At 41.4% G+C, this 22,683-nt stretch overlaps 1 protein-coding gene across 7 annotated transcripts in view; it reads right to left on the reverse strand.

Moving 5' to 3' along the window:
• Positions 1 to 9: 9 nt before the first annotated feature.
• The window catches only part of SNRK (SNF related kinase), a 55,833-nt gene continuing 33,159 nt past the window's right edge, over positions 10 to 22,683 (reverse strand). For all 7 annotated transcript variants that reach the window (XM_064496657.1, XM_064496656.1, XM_064496653.1 and 4 more), the window contains 4 exons: positions 14,773 to 14,914; positions 10,063 to 10,275; positions 7,479 to 7,613; positions 10 to 3,533 (listed from right to left, as the gene is read on the reverse strand). In XM_064496657.1, the coding sequence (XP_064352727.1) occupies positions 2,312 to 3,533; positions 7,479 to 7,613; positions 10,063 to 10,275; positions 14,773 to 14,914 (1,712 nt within the window). In that variant the 3' untranslated portion in view covers positions 10 to 2,311. The remainder of the gene's footprint in view (positions 3,534 to 7,478; positions 7,614 to 10,062; positions 10,276 to 14,772; positions 14,915 to 22,683) is intronic.

Below are 22,683 nucleotides of genomic sequence, written 5' to 3' on the forward strand. Positions count from 1 at the left end.
CAAGACGAATTGTTTTTTCCACAATATTTAATTTACACACTACTGTAACTATGCAACTTCTGAAGACAGGTTAAGGGGTACAAGAAACTGTTTAGAGCAAGTAAGTCGTTTGGTCCAATATTATCTTAATATAATGGTTATCTGCTCCCCTCCCTTTTATGTGACGACGTACTATGACATACAACACATGCACAATCATTCACTTATGAACAAATGAGGAAGACGCCACTCAGACTAACACCTGTGTACCCAGAGGGTCAACCAACCACACACAACTAATAAGGCTATGATACAGCTATGCAGCATAAATGGTCAACACTGCTGATCCTAAAAGTGAGCACCATATATACATCTGAATATAAAAAAACCATTGAAAACCAAACACATATGGGTTAGTTAAAAGGTGCCATTCCAAGGCTATACATAATCACAGGAAAAACTATTTACATTACTTGGAAAACAGCTGCAACAAAGAGTTTATTGCCAATGCCCTTTATAAACTTCTCTCCTACGTTTAATACAGATGTTACGCTCACTGTCTATGTGAACCACACATCTTATTTCTGGCCCTTTGTAAGATCCCTGCTCAAGAATTTCAAGCAAATATGTTCTATGGCTTCACCCACACATCTATTCTCGTAGCTTTCAATTATAAATATCACAATGAACTAGAGCTGTAGCTTAAAACGTATCTAGTCTAGGTCTAGAAAGTAAAATAAGTATTTTGAGTATCATATTTACTTAGTTAAGTATACTGTGAAATTCAGAGTTCTGAGTAAAATATATGAATCCTAAAGGAGCAGAGTCAGCGTGTTCTCGGAGAAACCGTGACCAATGGAATGCTGTCCTTTGGTGCTCTGCCCACGCCACGCACCAGGCGACTGTCACTGCAGAGACATGACGGGAGGCCCATGAGTGTGGGAAGGCCCTGGAGGCCAGCCACATCCTCTCACCAGTGTCACCAGGAATTGCTTTCAAGGCCCCCCAGGGCACAGCATGAAAAAGTAGCATCTGGCCCCTTCCGAAATGACTAGCCTACAATATACTGTGTCCTATAAGATAAAAGCCATAAAAGATGATTATCTGGTCAAAAGTAGTCTTTGTACAGGAATAGTTTAAAGCAAGAGTTTTCTGATTATTGTTTTGGCAGGAAGGCAAAGTGAAAAACACTTCCAGCAAAAAAAAAAAAACAAAAAAAACCACAAAAACAAAGCAGGCATTGTGCATTTTTGTTTGCTGTATGTGTATGAATTTTACCCATTTATGTGTATTTTCCAATCAGCCAATTTTCACAGGTAGCTGAGCTAAAGGATGTAGAAACAAAAAAGACAACCTAATGATCAAACTCCTAAAAATCAAATGTCAATAATTTTTTTTAATTTATGGGGTTTTGACTTTGCCAGTATCTGTGTGCACCTTGGCTTCTACATTAGGCTCTACAGTTTCTTCTACCTACATGGTGGTAAAGGGGCCCTGGGGTGTGCCCCGCAGGAAGGAATCCACACCGAGCATCAGTTTTGTTCTGTTAGACAGACTCGTACTCTATACGTAGAGTTAAGACATCATCAGTTCACCTTGTCACATTACAAAATGAGATTGTCTGCTTCTAAGTTACCACTACAGGGGAAGCTGCCTTATAAATCTAACTACTTTATCTCGCCTGTTACAAAACAAGGAAATCTTTTTCAGTTAAATTTTAAGAGCCCAAACTTTCACACTATAGCTTAAGACAAACAGGTGTGGGTATGCCGAAATCATGGTTTTAAGGTTGTCAGTGCAGACGCTGGCTGGACTCTGCTCTGCTCAGGCCTCAGAAGGCTGAGTGTGCACACACTCGCGGGCTCCAGGCCTGTTGGCATCACGTTATTGCTTTGGTTCTGCCTCAGACACCAGCGTGTGCCTCAGAGCACGGAGTTTCCATTTCACAGAAGGTCGGGGCAGGAATTTAGATTTTTCACAAGGAAACAAAAGCATTTTTTTCTCTCTCTCTAGGTTAAGTGCAGAACATCAGATTTCTAAGTGCTCCGTTTATATTAGGTTCCAAATACACATTTTAATTTACTCCTGATCATCCACATTAAAATTATAAATGTAAAAATTACACAAAGAGACTTTTCGGCTGGAAAAGTAGTGTCTAGCAGCATGCACAAAGACCATGCATTGTCACATCGTCAGGCGACCAAATGAGAAAGGAATAAATAATTGCCCGCTTTAAACGAGGAAAACCAAAAAGGGGAGAGTGAAGTGAGCCGGTCTTCACTGCTCTGAGCAGGACGGGAGCCAGCGACGGGGGACGAAGGGGGGGCCGCGGTCAAATGACGTGGCAGCAGCTGGCCTGGCTGGAGGCGCACAGCAGCCCCTCCTTGGGGTTCCGCTGGATGTTCACAGAGATGGTCTTTTCGCACAGAGGTAGCTGGAGCACGTTGTTTTTCAGGTTCTTGCTCTTTAAGCGTTCCAACTCGGCGGTGGTGTCCGTCACATGGTCAGAGAAGAACTTCATGCCGCCCACGGCAGGGGCGGGCACCGCGTTCCCCGCGGAGCTGATGCACATCTTCCACGTGGACTTCTCTTGGACCTTCACGCTGGAAAACGACAAGCCATTCTGCGGGTCGAGAATGTACTTGGCGCTCCCGTGCAGCTGGGAGCCCAGGCAGAGGCCCATGAGTTTGAGGCTCTCCACCAGCTCCCCGGCGCCGCGCGGGGCCAGCTGCGAGGAGCCACCGCCCGGCCCGGCGCAGCGGCGCGTGCTGCCCGAGGTGCCGCCGGGGGCGCCGCCCGAGCCGCCCGCCGGGCTGCCCCCGCCCGCGCTGTTCTCGCTGGGGCTGGCCTTGTCCGCACCCCCGCCGCCGTTGCTCGGCTTGCTCTGGCCCCCGCCGTCCCCCTCGCTGCCCGGGGGCCCCTCGCTGCTGTCCCGGCGGTGCCAGGAGTAGGTGAAGCCGCTATCCTTGTCGAGCCGCCGCCGGCTCTCCGAGTCGTCGTCGCTGGTCTCCGAGCTGCTGCAGCTGGAGCCCCGGCCCTGACTTTTCCGCCGGTGGTAGCGCTTGTGCACCGTCCCCGGGGAAGCGATGTTCATCTTCAAGCGGCTCAGCTTGGGAGGCAGATTCTCATCCATGTCGAACTCGTCGTCAGACTCCCCCTCCTCAAAGATCTGGTTCAGGACCGGGGCGCTCTTCCTCGATGTCAGCCGGTTGGTCACCGATGGCTTCCTGCGCAAAACCACTTGTGTTGAGAGGGACATGGGCTTCTTGTCCTCCTCGTCTTCCTCTTCGTCTTCTTCCACCCGGAACAGGCACTTGCGCCCACTGGCAGGGGGTTTCAGGCTCGTGGGCGGCACGGAGGAGAGCGCCGGGCCCGCTAGCTCGGGAAGGTCGTCTTTCTTGGCGGAGTCACACAGGCCTTTGCTCCTGTGGCCATTGAGGACACTGTCGGCGGCCCGAGCAGGAGACTGAGGGACAGTCGCGTGGGACAAAGGAGTGGCCGTGAGGTCATCCTCAAGGTCCTGGGGCACATCAATTTTGGTTGGCCATGACTGCCTACGTAACAGATTGGAAAAAGAAAAGCAATGTAATAATATGCAGACTTTACTAAAGTACATTACATAAAACTTACTGGGACAAAATCCACAGTTAAAAAAAAGAAAAGAAAAAGAGAGAGACAAAAAGAAACAGCAGCTTTACAAACCTATTCAACATCCTGTAAACATCACAAGGACACCAGAAGGGCAAATGTGGTTTTGAAATGTGGTTCAGTCTGACTTACCAAATGAAAACATCACAGCTGTCAGAAAAGGGGGCAAACACTTAACTCCATTTTTTCTATGTAAACGTTTTATACCACAAGAAAAATCTTTCTAAAAAGTACAAGAGAGTTATTACCAAAGCAAAACCTGACCACCACACAATCTTTCTAAAAAGTACAAGAGAGTTATTACCAAAGCAAAACCTGACCACCACCACAGAATGATCTAGACTCCTCTGGGTCTTAGATCATAACCTTTGAAGGTATACATGGCTAATAAATTCACCTGAAATTTCCAGTCCTCCAGATTTTACAGGATGGTGTTAAAGTTGGTGTTCACAAAAATAAGTGGAAATAGTTTAATGGATTTAAATGTGAGAATACTGGAGAGAAAAGCCAGTGAATAGTGACATACATAAATCTCTTCTTCACCAATTAAAAAGATGCACCCTTTAAGCTAAATAAAAATACGTATATTTTTATATATTCATATAGGAGTACTAGATAGCAAAATCCATGATTATTTAAACTTTGACTTTATCCCCCAATCCAGAGTCACCCAAGTAACAAGAACGCTGCTTGGTAGCCGAAGGAAAAGCCTTGAAAGTGAGGTCTCCGGCCTGTTTTGAATAAACATCTTGAATTCTCAACTACACTCTCTGCCCAGGGGAGCAGCAGACACCAGAGACGTTGAAAACAGCCACGGCTACACTGACACATCCTCTTCACACCAACTGTGTTATCCTAGAAATAAAACCCAATTAATCTATAGCCTGAAAAAACCCACAGGAATTTTCAACAGACATTTTTCTCCCAACTTGGAGCCTCCTCCTCTCTCTCAAGGATGGAGGGGTCTGTCTGCTGGTCACTGCTTGGTAGTTTATAGAAGCTGAGGGTTCAGTGTTTTTGAGATCAAGCAGCATCTCTGGGCAAGTCCTCTTTCCTCACAACACAACCGTGCCAGCTTCGGGTGAGTCTCGGGGCCCTGGAAAATGGCACACAATGTTCTTTTCATGCTGTTCCTCAAAGAACAGCCACTCAAAACCTCACCCTGGCCAACGCTGGGGGTCCCTATGGTAGGAGGCAAGTGTGGACAGTGTGTCTGACCTACCAGAGTGGCAGCCAGTCCACTGTGGACAAGGGCACAGACATGCTGGAGGAGCTTCTCTCCCCCAACCCCCAACTAAACAGACAACCAAAACCACCCCCAGAGGCAAGATGGGAAAGCACTGCAGCCAGACCAGTCACTCCATCACCGCTTCTGAACCAATGACTCTTACTTACACGGGTAAATCAAACTGTTAAATAGTTCACATTTATTGAGAACATATCTGAGCCCAACACTGTGCTAAACTAAATAAGCAATCTTTACAGCCACAAAACTGTGAGAAAATGACGGCTTATGTTAACGGAAGAGAACAAAGGCTGCTGACGAGAGCACAGTTCACCCTGACTGAGAGTTTACTAGAACCAGAGCTGCGGTGAGAGCCTGACAGGGATTAATCCATTTTATCTCACCACAACTCTATCCTCCCTTGACAGGTGAAGAAATCAAAACAGAGAGAGAGGAAGCAACCTGCCCAAGGCCACCCAGGGTTGATGACAGTGACATCTAGGCAGGGTTCTGTGGTTACTGAACCCCAGGGCAGTGGCTTTATGCTGCAATCTTGAAGCCCCCGAATGACTGCCTGTCGGATGGATGGAGCCTCTGCAGTCAGGCCTCAGTGGTTTTCCTTGCTTCCTCGTTTCTCTCTGGAAGGAAGCGGGTACCAGCCGCTCCTGTGTAGAGGTCAGCTCCTGGAGGACTTCATAAGGCTCTTCTAACGGACACAGCACACACATTTCCATCCCACACAGGCAGGATGCAAAGAAAGTATCTGTTCTCTTGGCCTGCCCACCCCTTCCCCCAAACAACTAATCATGCTGGCTAAACTCTAGTCTCCTGACTCAGCCCAGGTTTCTATATCCCAGGTCACAATGACCCCAAGGTATACCCAGCAATGTATCGAAGTCAGGTCCAGGCTTTGGACAGTAAAGAGAAGACAAGTAAGCAGACATCCACCACCTGCCAGGGGGCCCTGGCCCCAGCAGGAGGACAGGCCCCAACAGCATCTCCACTCCATAATCACCAGGCGGGTACAAGGAAACTGCATGGAGGCTCTGGTATTTTTTATAGCTACTGTTGGCTTTGTAATTTCTACAATAAAGGAAAACCAATTTAACTCAGTTACATATTTGATCAACTTTAGACTGAGTTCTGATTTGTCTCACTAAACAATCAACAGTTCAATTCCAAATATTCCCTTCTCCAAAAGACTGGGGCGGCTCCAGGTGCGGTGGCCCAGCACGCAGTGACTCTGCTCTGGGGCTGCTCTTCTGCGCTAGAGGGCTTGGGGCAGGACTAGGTGGACCCCAACCGCTCACTGTCACTCTCCCAGTCTGGCCCGTGCGCAAGAGTCCCCTCGCTCTCTGGGGCCCAGTCCTCTTCCAAGCTGATGCCAGACAGAGTGCCTAGTTTTCGTTATGCAAGAATACATCCAGGATATAGATGAAGTTACTAAATCCATTTTCCAGTTAAACTAGACTTCTAAATATTTAGTCTTTGGTCACCCAGGAATGTTTCCTTGTCTCTTCTTTGTTGCTCCAACCCAAGCAACCTACGCATGGCAAGCTGACTACAAGTAATCTAAAATCCAATGGTATTCTTCCTCTTTTAAATAGAAATTATTACTACATATTCACACACATATGTTCACATACAGTCAGATGTACAAGTAAAGGATTATTCAGAATCAGGAGCATCCTTCTGTTTTTGAATCACTACAGTTCTATGGATTACTTTATCTGAATAAAGAAAAATTCTATATAAATTTCATATTGTTGACTGAAAAACAGTAACCCTTCCCAAGCTTTGATTTTAAATGGAACACTAATATGGCAGAAGAAAAAGAAGAGGAGGAGGGTGGGGGAGAGGAAGAGAAGAGATCAAGGAAGGGGGAGGAAGGAGGAGAGTCGGGAAAGGAAGGGAAGCAAAGGAAAACACAGAGGGCACATTCACTGCTTTACCAATGACAAAATGGTAGGAAACGTTCACAGCAATGACAGCAGACACATGGAGCCCAGTTCAAAGTACCTCACATACATTAATTCGTTTATCCCTCACCACAACCCCAAGAGGTAAACGGTATTATAACACCCATTTCACAGATCAGGAAGCTGAGTCAGAGAGAGGTTAAGTGACCTCCCAAGGTCAAGCAGCTAATAAATCAACTAGCTGATCTGACTGTCAAATTCCTGAAATCCTGAGGTAACATCATGCCACAGAAATGCCCCGTATGTTTTTTTTTAATTGCTTCAAATAACTGAGGGAAAACTCAGCCTTGTTCCTGGAGTGAAAAATGGAAATTAACACATTTATACATGTCAGTTCTGGATGAGTTTATTGAAATAGCTGACAGACACTCTAGCTTGAGGCTCCTTCTCCAAATGTATCTTCCCAGCCAGGCCAGTAGCCACAGCCCCTCTCCCCCAACCCACCCTCAAGCCCAGGAGAGGAAGGCGTCCCTGGTGACAAGGAACCAAGACCCCACACACACATGGAGGGCCCACACGTGGCCTCCCCGCTGAGGCTGTCACCACCGTGCATATTCTCATCACCCCCAGCGTTAAGAAACATTAAAAAATAAATTCACTATTTCAAAATGTTAACTTACTAAAATCAGTGAAGATTTTTTTCTCACCTAAACTGGGCCTTGATATTGCTAGGGCTTGCAGACCTGGTTTGTATTTCTTTCTCTTGCTTTTCCCTCAGGATCCTTTCAGCAAGCAGGAAGTAGGTGGCTGTGATGTGGTTATACCTGTTGGTTTCCAGGGCTCTGAGGAAACAAGGGAGAGAGAATGTAACCCACATGCGCAGTTTTGCTTTCTCACAAGCAGAACTAATTTTTTTTTTAAGAACAAATGAAATCCAATGACCTTGAATCTTTAACATAATGGGGAAAAAAACCCTAGTAGTAATTATTTAGATCATTCTTAAAATTCTAAGAAACATCTGCATAAAAATGTTCAATTAGTAAGAAAAACCCAAAATGCTGATGGCAGCTTAAGCTGGATGTTAGTTTTAGCTACATAAGAAAAGATAACCAGATGCCAAGAATGTACATGTTATTCAAAATTTTAATGTGTCAAGTGTTTATTTTCATTAAACTGGCTCACCTGCTTCCAAGAGAACCATGAAATGAGTTGTATGAACGTGCACTGAAACACTAACATCAGAAAAACTAGAAAGTTTTTTTTTTACACTCTGTAATTTACTGGCATTGGGGAAGGGGATTCAATTTATTTATTTATGTATCTATTTATTTAAAATGGAGGTACTGGAGACTGAACCCACATCAGTGAATTATTAGTGTACTGAGAGCATGCCATCAGCCTCTTCTCTGAATAAAGTCTATGCATTCATTCAGAAGTGATGCTTTCTGAGGACTCAGTCTGGCCAGCGCTGTGCTGGCAGGTGCTGGGGCACATGGCCTGCCCGCTCTCCAACAGCTGGCCTGTTGTGGGATGGGGGGAGTGTTACAGAAGATCTACAAGACCCAGAAATACGACTTATACTTTTCAGGAACTTTCTGTAGTTAGCGAACATACACAATGAACACTTTGGTAGGAAACGATACAGGGGTCACATCTCACAAAATGGACAGTGGGGCCACATCTAATAGGCTGAGATGAGAGATTCTAGAGTAAGAGCCCAAGGTGAAATTCAGGTCCAGAATGACTTGTCAGAGTGGTTTCCTCAGCTCAGCACTGGATGAAGCTGTGGGCCTGAGTTAAGGGGACCAACAAGTATGTCTCTGAACTAAGGAATCACGGTGGGTCGAGTTGCTGCTTATAATGCGGGCAGCAGGCAAGACCGGCCGAGACCAGCTGGGAGGACTCGGGCTCAGGGAATTATCTGAGCCATGGAAATTACCCCTCCTTTTGGGTTTATAATTGAATTTACAGGAACAAAATAGTTCTATATGATATCACTGCATGTATTTAAGTTAAGAATATAAAGCCAATTCAAGGGGATGCAAATAACCTTTGAGCCACTCAAAAATGAAAAACCATTTTCTGCACATCCCTAAAGCAAGTCTCCTTGACAGAAAGAGCAAGTGTCCTGCTCTCTTCTGTCCATTTAGGTCATTTCAGTAGCTGTGGGTCAACCTGTAAAAACCCATAATGTACTCAGAAACCTGTAGAAATGTGTATTTAAACCGAAATTATGAACCTGGGTTAATTTTTGCAAACCCTTCTTCCCAGTGTACTCCAAAGATACATGTCCTTCACACAGATACCGCCCTTTTAGGGACCAGACCCTCTGGTGCCACGTGGACACTCTGACATACTACAGAGCTGTCCAGCCAGCAGCCTCCTCTCCCCCCAGGTCAGGAACCTGGGTCAGATCGCTCAGCCAGGCCAGTGGCCCTCCCGAGGGGAACCCCTTTTTTGCCCCCCCAGAATATATCTTTTCATCACACCCAACTGTTTCATTCAACAGGTTAAGTAACTTTAGACTTTTCATTTGTGGAAATGCTTCATACTTTTATAGACAGGACCTCTTACAGAAGTGAACTATATCATTGTTAAAGCAACTTCATCTTTATATTATCCTTGATTCCAAGCTTCTTAGGTTATTAAAAACTGGCTTTGGTTTTAAAGGACCTAACCAACTTATGCACCTCATGGGTTCCAGGCTGCCGCAGCAAGGGCTCTAAAGGGCCACACAGTAAATATATTTTGAGTTTCACAGGTCACGTGGCCTCTCTCACAGGGACTCTGATACTGCAGCACAATGCTGCCACGGACAGTACGTAAACCAACAGCACTGCTGTGGGCACCAAAACTGTACCTACAAAAACGTGTGACTGACCCATATGGCAACCCCTGATCTCAAGGGCCTGTGATGTCCCACTGAGTGTCCCTGCTTCCCTGTGGGGACCAGAGGGAGCCCCAGGAATGACGAGGACACAGAAATGGACAAGTCATGTACTGGGATACATAACAGTCCAGTCCAGTCCACCTCTGGAAGAAGGGAGAACGGCCACACGACTGACACCACCAGCAATGGTGTACCTGTTCACCAGCACAGAAATAAAAACAAAGACCAACTAAACCTATGAGCCAGGCACTGGGCCAGGAACTCTAGAGATAAACGACATAACCTGTGACAACTGGGAACTCTGCCCATTACATGCTCTCCACAGGCCCTGCCACACTAAGAAGAGAGCCCACTCCAAGCACCCTGAGCCCACGGCCGCCCACTGACGAGCGCTCACATACTCGACGATGGCGTCCCGATCCGCTATGTCCCCAAGCACCATGCGCTGAATGATGCTGTTGTGCTCCTCTTCCGAGAGGTTCTTGTATGACACGAGGGGGATGTTGTACTTCGTGGCTGGCGAAGGGTCCACTCCCTGAAGCCAAGGATGGTTTTCAATCTCTTCTAAAGAGGCCCTTCTCTTGGGATCTCTCTGTAGCATCCGTGTGATGAGGCTGGAAAGGAAGGCAAGCCCATTGTGAAAGGGAACTGCTGTCAGGGATTAGTAACGGTGGGTTACCAAAACTGCTTCCTGCACTTACACCATCAATTTCCTCAGGTTCGCTAGCAGTGGTGGGGTGCAGATGGGAATAAAGAAAATTTAGTGCCATCAGATACATAAAATAAAAAATCACAACCACTGATATACCGACAAGCCTGACACAAACGCAGTTTCCTGTCTTCTACAGTCAACTCTGGGCACTGCCATCCATCCTTGAACTGTCTGTGGCGCACCAGAGCCAGACAGAACCATCAGCAGTGACGCACAGAATAGGGTGCATGAGCCAACCTCTGGAAGAATGAATGCCCCTCCTGATGAAAGCAACCAAAATGGCATACATTTTTAGACATTTCTTTTTTTTTTTTTAAAGGCACTGTGCTGGCAGGAAGGAAGGAAGGAAGGAATAAAGGAAAGGAAGGTAAGGAAAGGAAGGGAGGAAGGATGGCTGGACTAAGTACTCAGCACATAAAAATACAGAGTAAAAGCAAGACTCTCAGGAGGCAAATGACAAAGCTGGCCTTTGGCCTAATTGCTTCTGCTTGTTTCTGTTTCTATACTGAGTGTGTGAAACAGAATATAACGTGTAGGGCTTACTGTAGGTGGGGAATACAGCCAGAACTCTTGCAAAGAACTGGGCCCCAGCTTCAGTGTGAGGGTGAATGAGAAATGAGAAACACATCTACTGCTAAGACGTCAAGAAGAAAACTTGCCTGCCCCAACCCTGGCAGTAAAGGTGGGCTGGGGGAATTTCTTCTAAGAATTACAAGCTGGTCCTCACACAAGTTTGTGGTCCAAATTAATGATTATCTGTGTGCTACACATGGTGAAGAAGTTAATTTTAAGTGGTTTCAGGCTTGAAGTACTTCTGGACAACTAGTAGAAAAATGCACTCTTTCTGGAAGGAATGTAATGTAAAAGAACCCCCCACATAATATTGCAAGGAATCTGACCTCACAGTCAAAAAAATATACCAAGGAAATAAGGTACCACTACAAGAACTAAAAGACATGATGGCAAAATCAGAATGTAAAGACTTTGAATACATCTACACCTATCCATGATATCCATGAACACAATAAATATAATGGAATAAACGCTACAATTAAAAGACAAAAATAGGGGGAGTGGAAGGATAAATTAGGAGTTCAGGTCAGGATTTGCAGATACACACTACTATATATAAACAGATAAACAACAAGGTCCTACTGTGTAGCACAGAGAACTATATTCAATACCTCATAACAGCCTATAATGAAAAACAGTATGAAAAGGAATATATATATGAGAAACTGAATCACTATGCTGTACACCAGAAATTAACACAACACTGTAAACTAACTATACTTCAATTAAAAAAAAAAAAAAGACAAAAATGCTCAGATGGTCAGATGAGATCAAATAAAAATCCAGCTTCCAGTTGTTAAAAAAGATGCACCTAAAAATAAGACGATAAAAGATTTAAAGTAAAAGAATAGAAAACATATATAGCACATGAATGCTAACCAAAAGAAGACTGGTGTGGTTACCTAAAACTGTGTAACACAGACTGACTTTAAGGCACATAGCATTATTAGAGATAAACAGTGATACAAAGGTTCAATTTACCAGGAAGCTACAAGTTTTCAGCTTGTTCGGACCTCATAACACTCCCTTCAAAATACCCAAAGCAAAATCTTAGGACTTTCAAGAATAAAAAAAATAAATTTACCACCACAGTGGAAGAATCTCTCTCAGTAAGTGATAGATCAAGCAGTCAAACTCAGAGGGATGGAAGTAATTTGGAACAGCATAATTAACAAGCTTGAGCTTTAGGATTTATACAGAACTCTGACCCCAACAACTGGAAAACATACATTCTTTTCCAGAACAAAAGGATTATTTAAGAAAATTAACTCCATGCTAAGACATAAGCAAGTCTTATCAATTTGAAAAAAAAAAACTAGTGCCATATAAATTGTATTCTTGGATCACAAAACAATTAAGTTAGAAATGAACAACAAAAAAGCTAATTAGTAAAACTGTATTTTGGAAATTTAAAATACCCTTCTAAAACTAATGGGTTAAATAAACCCATGGAACCTAGAAAATAGTCAGGACTAAATAATAATTTTAAAAAAGGATTATAAATCAAAACTAGTGGGATGCAGCTGAAATGGCCATTTATAGCCCTAAGTGTTACACTGGAAAAGGAAAATTTATGATCTGAACATCCAATGTAAGAAAGAAAAAGAACAGAAGAGTTATCCCATTAAGTACGTAGAAGGAAACAACACAGATAAGATAAAAGACTATCAATAACAAAACAAAAAACACAACAGTAAGTTAATAAAGATAAAAGATAATTCTTTGAAAAACATTATAATTAAACTTCAGGCAAGATTGAGCTAGGCAAAAATAGAAAAGGTAAAAAGTAAGAGAAAGCAAAAACTCAGTACTGGATATCCAGAGGGAACTCTAACTTGAAAAGATACATGCACCCCAATGTTCACAGCAGCACTATACACAATAGCCAAGACACGGAAGCAGCCTAAATGTCCGTCAACAGATGACAGGATAAAGAAGTTGTGGTATATTTATACAATGGAATACTGCTCAGCCATAAAAGAGTAAAACAATGCCATTTGCAGCAACATGATGGACCTAGAGATCATCATTCTAAGTGAAGTAAGCCAGAAAGAAAAAGAAAAATACCATATGATATCACTCATATGTGGAATCAAAAAGAAAAAAAAAGGACACTATGAACTCATCTACAAAACTGAAAGACTCGTAGACATAGTAAACAATCACGGTTACCAGGGACAGGGGGTGGGAAGGGATAAATTTGGGAGTATGTGATTTACAAATGTTAGCCACCATATATAAAAATAGATATTTTTAAATGTTTGCTGTATAGCACAGGGAACTATGATCAGTATCTTGTAATAACCTTTAATAAAAAAATATGAAAACGAATATATGTATATGTATGCATGACTGGGAAACTGCTGTACATCAGAAATTGACACACTGTAACTGATGGTACTTCAATAAAAATGTTTTAAAAATCAATACTGGAATGAAAAAAGGGCAACAACTACACTATAGGCTTTAAAAATGTAATTAGAAGATACTATAAATACTTGAGGCCAATAAATTAAAAAATTTAGATAAAATGGACAAGCTCCTTAAAAAAACAAAACTTAGAAAAACTGATACAGGAAAAAGCAGAAAACTGAATGGTCCTATGATTATGAAAGATAATCCCACTAGGAGTGAGCCACTAAGAAGAAGCTTCTAAGATATCAGAACTGTTCTGTTTCTTAAGCTGATAATGAGTACATAGGTGTTCATTTTATTACACACACGTTTTATCCATTCCTTTGCATGACATACACCAGCATAAAAATAAGTTATGCTGTTTTAGTTTTTTCAGAATGTGCTATGGAGATGCGCCTTAATTATAAACATCTAACACGCATACAGCGTACATCCACAGACGGCAGCACTGCTTCCTGGGCTAGAGAGCAGCAGCAGTTAAGGGCATAAGGAAGATGACAATGACAATCGTCAACAACACTCAATGTGGGTGCCATTTATGTGCTAAAGGCTGAGCTACACACTTCATACACATAAATTAATTTAATGTTCACAATAACCCTATGAGGTAGGTTCCACCATTTTCACGTCATTAGTAAACTGAGAAGCCAGTATTTGAATCCAGATAGTCTGAATACCTAAATTCTTAACCATGGCCTAAGATGGGATCTACTTGGAGAAAAGACTCAAGCTATCAGATTTCCTTCTTACCAGCTGATAGGAGAGAACTCAAAGCTCTGTTACTCCAGCAAAATCCTTTAAGTGGTAGCTACAATCTCAGCTGAGCTTATTTTAAAATATTATCCACAATATCAATGAAATACTGAACTTCCCAATAGTTCTTTTATTTCATTATGTATTTCTCTCTACACACATCACAGTACTGTACAGCACTCAAAATTCCAAATAATCCAACTTGCATTACTTCTTCCCACAGTCACGTGAACCAACACAGAGCTTTTCCGTCAACTGGGGGGAGGGTGCATGAACAAAATTATAAGACACGCTATGTCAATCCTAAAATGGCCTGTTGATGGTCTATTTCAGGAAAGAAAATCCTCTCACTCTTCTCTGGAACTTCAAATAATTCCAGGTGGTCCTGCTTTTTGGTGACGCAAAATGAGAAAAGTAATTCTTACGGTCATGTCTTCATTTCAAGTGAAAGTAACCACCACTCCTGGAGGCTGAAGAGCCATATAATGGGTTTCTTGAAAACTGGCATATTTGAAAAGTAGACTCTGTACTCCAGTATTAAATTTCAAATATTCTAGGGTTAACTCCCCAAAACACACTTAACAAGAGCAGAAATACTGGGATCAAAAATTAAAATGGATAAAAACACCCACATAGCTTTGTTTTGTTTTTTACTTACTCTTTACACTCTTTAGACACATGGGATGGCACTGTGTATTTGCAATCCATGATCATTGTCAACGTTTCACTGTCATTGGCCTCTTGAAAGGGTGGCTGCCCACACACCAACATGAAAAGGATCACTCCCAGACTCCATATATCTACAAATCAAAGAAATACTGTTAAATACTGGACTAATTAGAAAACCAAAAACACCAAGAGGAGTAAAAGTAGACTAACAAAGATTATTTTATTCTAAACCGTCAAAAACACTTATACTTCAAAGTAAAAAGATCTAGGGACAAAAACTTAGAGCCCAATAAGGCAGGGAAAGTATCTGTCTTGTTCACTGTCTCTATATTCACTTAAGGCCCAAGAAAGTGACAGGCACACAGCAAATGGCCAATAAATGTTCAATAAAGAAATGAATTAATTCATTTGTTAATGGCAAGAACATCAACTGGTAAGTACCTATCAAGGTACCCAAACTGATGGACACACACTGCCATTTCCCCATTACATTATACACCAGAGATAAAACAAAGATATTAATACTCTGAGATATGAAAAGGGTTTTGCCTAAGGTCACAGTTGTCCAGGCTGTTCACCTCAGTCATGGTCTGATAACCGCATCATATTAAAGTTAGAAAATTAAAGCTCAGAGAGGAAAGAAATATTCCTGAGCTGGTCTGTCAATGAAGAAAAAGACTAGTTATGTATTATTTCAGAGGAAAAAACTAGGATTGAAGGTGTAGGTAACCAGGACTCACACTTTGACTTAAAAAAACAGCAGAAGCTACTTAATAAAACAACGAAAACACTGGGAAAGGTATTAGGTCTCCTATCACTGTGAGTATTTCAGCAAAGTCTGAGCAACCATCTGTCTAGCATCCTGTGTAAGGCACTTCTATACTGATTTTAAGGCTAGACTAGTTGACATCTGAGGACCCTCTCAACTCTAGCACTATACTAATTCCTATAATAAAAAATAACCCCTACTTCTTGCCACTTATATATAAAACAAAGCCATCACTCAGATGGAAAAATGATGTTTTTTCGGATGAAAAAAGGATGCCTCCACTTAGGAAGGACATCACAAGAAATTCATTCATTACAGAAACTGATGTACAGACATGATTATATGAACAGTCATATAACAAGACATCAATTCAAGAAGCTTCCTAAGGCCATGAAAGCCTTAGAAGAGAGTAAAGGACAGGCCACATGGCCTTTGTCACTACATCTGTTAACACTCAACTGCTGTTTTCCTTTAAGCTTAAATGCCCAAAATAATGTATGTTCCATGAGAATTAAAACTTATTAATAAAATACCTTTTCGTTGGTTCAAACTAAACAAAGAGGACAATAAAGGAAGAAACTCTAAAGTTATATGCTGATTTTTTTATACATACAATAAATTTTATTAAGTATGTTCCAATAGAAATTAGTGAGAAAGACAGAAGAATCTACTAAAACTAAAACATTTATATACATGAGAATGAAAGGATCCTGAGGATCACTCAGTTCAAACCCCTGGTTCTGCAGTGTCCCTAGGAGGTCGCCTGGCATTGCTTATTGGTTCCATGAATTATCTGACTCCCTGCCCAGGACAGCAAGCTGGCTCAGGACTCCACTCCACTCACTGACCCACATTTCTTTACCTTGATCTTGGAACCCAGAGGGCCATCCCCATCAAAGTCAAACAATCTGAGTAATGGTGGCTAGCTGTACCTGTTCTTCAAGTACTCAGTAACAAAAATTTATAACCCCAATTCTAGGAACACCTTATTAAGATTTTTAAAGGAAATTTATATAGTTGATGTTTAACTTACACCATCCTTGTACAAAGTGAATCTATCAATTCTGGTCACCTGCTCCAACTCTCAAGCCACCATCATGAACAGTGGCAATTACAATTATCCTCCCTGTAATGCATGCATCTATTTTATAAAACAGTCATAATTTAGAAATTAACTGAAAAGTAAACCCACGTTTTCTCTGATTACTCAAGAAGGGAAATTCAAGCTTTTATTTAAAACATATACCTGGCCATCTCTTTCCCAAAGGAGGGGATTTTAAATTGCTTACAATAAAAATGCACAAACATAAAAATCAGGATAGTTAAAATAAAAACTTCCTTCTGTTGTTAAAATACTGGCAATATCTAATACTACCACTGTAAACAAACCTAACCATTAATATATGTGGATCTGAGATATAATAAATTCATATCTTTTGATATAAATCCTAAAAAAACAATAATTTTTATAAAATGAGTTTGGGTACATTATTCCTTCTACCATCACATACTTTAACTGTGGATAAACTAGTCTGGTTTTTTTTTTTTTTTCCTTTTTCTCCATGCTAAACTGGAGTTGATATCTGACAATACAATTATACAAAACTGATGATTTAAAAAGATAATAAACATAAATATCAATTCCCCCAAATTCGTATTTGGTTAAAGAAATTTCCTTTTTCTGTTAAATGTTAACCTCAGCAGCAACAAGGAAGTCCAATTATTTGGAAATGTTCTCTTTAGAATCATTTGCCCAAGCAAACTAACACACTCTGCTTGTTAGGAAGTGATACAGGATTAAGAGTCAAAAAGGAGAACAACATAAATATATAAAAATATATACTGTTTCCAGTTAGAGCTCAAATTACTTCTGAATATGGAAATGCTTACTCTGAGAAACTCAGAAACACAATTCAATGACAAGTAGTTTGCAAAGGTAAATGGCATGATTTGAGGCAGATGAATTGGTGAGCAGTGTGACTTGACGGGGTGAAGTTCTAGACAGAGCACATGACCCTGTCGCCAAGACATTATTCAAGGGACCGTTTATTCCATTTACTTATTTTCCAGACTTTTTATTTCTCTTCTTATTCTACTTTTTGACTTTGAATCGTTTTACTTTTTCATCTTAAGGGCCAAAGGAAAGAGATAAAAACAGTCACTAAACAAACCAAAGTGGTATGACTTAAACCAAGTTATTGAAAAATCTGTTCCCCATCTTTAAAACAGGAATAGTAACAGTGAGGTAAGTTCCTCTTAAAGCTGTTGTGGGCATTAAAAGGATTAAACTTGAATCCCTGGTAAGTATTCAGGACAGAGCCCAGCACACAGAAAGCACCCCCAAGGAGGCTGCTGCCTCGTTCTTGTTCACCTGGGTCAGGCTCTGTCCTAGGCACAGTGAACACAGAAATAAATGAGAGACATCCTTGCCCTCTCAGGGCTCCTAATTCTCTGTGAGAAACAGACTATAGGTAACAGAAACAGAAAGCAGGTAAGCTCAAAAAGCACAGAGCCAACTCAGAGAAGAAAAACTAACAGAGATGGGAAAGGAAGAGGGAAGGCTTTTTAGTAACTCAGGTTAAAAAAAAGAGGTATAACTCACTCAGGGACATAGGTCCCCAGAACTAGACATCCGGCATTACAGGACTAAGGTAATCCTTGATGCCATTCCATTACATCCCCCCTTAGACGGGGGAGGGAGGTACTACTTGTCTTAATAAAAATTCATTTCAGTGGGTATTTTACCTTTCCCACTGAAAAAAAATTACTTGCTAATAAAACTACAAACTCCCAAGGAGTAGATCACAGTCTCAGCTTGAGATCTTAGTACCACAAGGGATCCAAGTCTATAACTGGGGGTGGGGATGAGTGGGAAAAGTTAGGCAAAGAGTGTGGAAAGGGGAACTTAGACTGTTTTCATTTAAAAAAAAAAAAAGTTACTGGAATTGTCCATATTAAAGGTCCATGGGGTTAACAAACATCAACCACATGAAAAATCAAACTTAATGTTGATACAGTCTGAAGCAGATGTTTTTATTTCAGACCTAGCTATAGCCACTTGGTTAATAATAGAAATTATTATTATTTATTAATAATAAAAAAAGAGAGTATCACTTCATAAATACAGTTCCTTTGCTTAAAAAAAAAATCTTCCAACTCACAGAACTGTGGGAAGAGGTGGAAAGATAATGAAGTCTCTGTTAGTACAAAAGGTGGGAATTACTAGTCTCCTTACTGGCTCTCAAGCTAGCTGGAAATAAGATGACAAAAATGAGCACTAAAGCCTCATCTGCTAACATTCAGTAGGTCAGTTCATCATAAAACAACTGAATTATGCTATTTCTAGGGCGGGAGGTGTTTACAAAGTTCATTTAGGCAGGCTATCAAAAAGTCAAAATGAAAACAACAGAATAAAGGAACATGCTAATGATTAATTTGAGGAAAGTAACTGCCAAAGGGTGTGGAGGAAGAATGTCACGACTATTGAGAGGTGTTCTGAAACATTTCTAAAGCGAATTATCTAGACAGCAGAAGAGTGAACAGGGCTTAGAAAGTAATAAAAATGGGAAAACCAGAAGAAAGGTTTTAGGTAGAAGCCTCTGTTTTTTCCCTCTGGCTTTCTTTTATCAGTGTAGCCATGAGTCATGAAAGAAACAACAGGAATAGAATGTTCTAAAACTGCTACAGATGAAGGACGGACCAGCACCTTTTATAACACCTCTTACAAACTGGCAGGATTTATGCAATCACTTTTCAGTTCCAACTACAGTCACTAGCAACTGACATATGACCCAATACTCATGTTACAGGGAATGCTTTCTTAGAAGAGCAAGTACTGTTGCAGAAGTGTGTAGGTCCCAGAAGATCCATTTATTATAAACCTAGGATCTTTGTTTTTTGTATGATATTCAGAGACCTAATCTCTATGGTTTACTGATGTGAATCCCTATCTACATAGTAAGAACTAATCATCTGCCTTCAAAATCATCTACAGCTCTGGTTATTAAAGATTTTTTCTTGCTCTGAACAGATCAGTGGTTGGTTCTAAGGGACATGACTAGAGATCATTCTGAAAGTAGGAAACTATCAGATCATTTGAACTAACAGAAGAGGAACAAAGAATCTGGATGAGTTCATGTTTTAGGACAGCTCTATTATTCTTGGTATTAGCAATACTCTAGTTAGAACTAAAGTTTTATTATTTAATAAGGAATCTTGTCTTAAAGATTTGTTAGCAAGGAATCATCTTGTCTCTCAAAAAAAAAAAAAAAAAAAACAAAAAAACAAGAATGAACGCCATCATCTCATACCTACTTCAAAAACCTTCTTTTCCAGACCTGAACCCATCTAAATACCCCTTGGGGACTTCAAAAATCACTGCTGCTCAAACTAAGCTTATCATTTTTTACCCAAACCTATTTGTCTTCATCTGTGTTCTGGCCTGGTCAATGGCATGTCCACCCACCCAATCAAATCCTGGGAGACATCCCAGACTCTACACTCTGCATCCTTTCACTTCCATGTCAGGGAGGATCTGGCCAATTCCAACATGTGCTTAGAAAGGCAAAGGTTCCCACCAATGAACCTGACCTTCCCTGAGGTCTCCCCACACTGCCCTCCAACCTGGCCACCTGGGCCACCTGGTGATTTCAGCACCACCACAGTGAGGTGTAATTACAGATGCTCTCCTGTCTTCCTCCACTGCTCAGAGGTCCTTGGGTGCAGAACATGTCCCCTGCACCCAGGTGGCGCCTTCTCGAAGAAGTCTGCTGACAGAATGAGCCTGAAACTAAAGAGAAAGCAGTGCTTCTGCAAATACTGTTTGGGCAGAGCCCCCAGAAGGCATCAGAAGCGGAGGTTTAGGGCACAGGGGCAGTGAGTTGTTATTCATGTCCTTCAGAAGGAGACTGAGTGCTCAGGACAGAGTGCACGGGGATGGGGGCAGTGAGGACAAGCTGCAGTGTGTTCTAGTCAGCTGTTTAAGGTCTTATGCAAACTTGTTTTCTCAAGTAAAGAGAAAACAGGAAAAAGTTCAGGAAGTCAAAAGGTTATCAGTCACACACTGTGGGACTACAAGTGTTCACACAAATCCAAACCAGACAAGCAGCACTCTTCCAAATCAGCATTCTTTCGTGTGTCACTCTACAAGTCTGATTTTGATACCACTTAAGAGTTGAACTTTAGAAATGAAAACAGAAAGATAAATCAGGCTGAAACGTAACAGTTGTGTGACTTCTCTCAGTATGGATTAACGAACAGGGCATACCTGGGCTAAAGCGTCACAAGGACCTAGGTTCAAATCCCGCTGTGGCCGTTTAATTAGCTATGTACCCCTGGCCACGTGACCTGGCTTCCATGTCACTCTTCAATAAAATGTGGACACCACTACTTATCTGGTACTTTCTGAGAGGATGTCTGGGCAAACAGTACTACACACACCAGTGCAGAGCCTACAAGGACCAAATGGTCACCACTAGATATAGGAGTAGAAAGCAAAAGGGACTTTACATTTTTTATTACATATATTTCTGTATTACTCGAATTATCTTACAAGAACATTCATTTCTTATTAAAAAAGTAATTAGAAATTAGCTGGGCTTAACAATATTCTGATGTGTACATACTTCAACTGAATAAGCAGAAACCTCTCTATAACTATGTAAAAGGTAATTTTTTTTAAAAAGGCACTTTCTCTCTTCACTAAGACAGTGATCCTCAACCTGCAGTCTGCAGACATTCAGTTCTACAAGGCTCCCTTAGTGGTGTCCCAGACCGAGGTCTCCACAGTAGGAATAGCTACAGTAGGAACTGCTTTAGTTTTAATTTTTAGCACAAATAACTTCCTTCACGGATTAGGAAAACTCAAATATTAAACTCGCTGATGTTTCACAAACACCCCTAAGGGTCTTACAGAATGTGATAAAAGAAAAATGAGCAGTGTTACAGGTCCACAGACTCTGGATAAACCTCCATGTTCCCGGAGGTATGTGGGCACTGCAGGGTCTGGGGAGAGGATCCGGGTCTTGTGGTGCCTGGGAAGGCAGGCAAGTGCCGCTGGCCAGTTCACCCTCTAGTTCTATTTCCCTGCTTCAGGACAAACCTGAGGGTTCTCAAGGGTAAGGTGACACTGAAGTCAGAGTCACCCACCTTGGGTACATTGCCAAAGCCAGTCTGGAGGCTTGTGGCTTCCTAAAAATTTCCTTTTTGCCAGAACAATCCCTCAAAGTATTTCCAAATACCTCGGTGAAGCAAGAATCAGTTACAAATTCGTATCTGTCCAAAATTAGATCTTTAAAAAAATATCTTGTGAAACCTAAATATTTCCTTTTACAAGCTTATGGGGAAAATCTCTAGCTTTTGTCTAATTTTATTAGTACTAGTCACAAAGTCTAAAATGTTCATATACTAGAAATATTTTTTAAATGGGGAAACAAGAGCCATCAGGAATGGCAGTATTTGTAAGAGAACATTCTTCTACTACAAATTTCAACGTGGATACTCTTCAAAGAGCAGGTGTACAAGACCACTGCCTCACCTCGGACACTCAGGGACTTAGACTTCATTTTATAAAAAGTGATTTCACATTTCGAATTTCCCACAAGATTAAGGCAAAGGCAAAGCAATTTCACAAGTTTGGCTCTGATCTAGAAAGTACAATGTTTAGAGATTCAGTACGAAACCTAAAGTTGTCCAATTCAATTGTCTAATCAAACAATAGCAACTATGCAGGCTAAAGAATAAATCTGAAGTCTGTGCTAATCTGATGCTTTATTTAATAGCTAGTGGAGTATTGTGATGTTTTCTTAAATTGATTTTAAAAACACTGAGCCTTTTGCATTAAGAATGAGGTGTGCTAACGTAAGAAAAATATACGAGCCATTAAAACGCCAGTTAATAAAAATCACCCGCATATGCTGACTCCGGAGGGTTCTTTCAAAATGCAACAAACACAGCTTTCTGGGCATAGAGGTACAAAGTCAAATGAGGTGATACTTCAGCTGAACACAGAATTACCTTCGACTCCGTAAGATGTTAAACTTGTCAAGACTATTTAACATTCTCCTCTGAAGATGAAAAGAAACTTTAAAAGAGCATTTTTGCTATAAAAAGATTCAAAATTCAAAATATTAG

Source organism: Camelus dromedarius, chromosome 17 (assembly GCF_036321535.1).
Source record: "Camelus dromedarius isolate mCamDro1 chromosome 17, mCamDro1.pat, whole genome shotgun sequence".
Lineage (NCBI taxonomy): Eukaryota > Metazoa > Chordata > Mammalia > Artiodactyla > Camelidae > Camelus > Camelus dromedarius.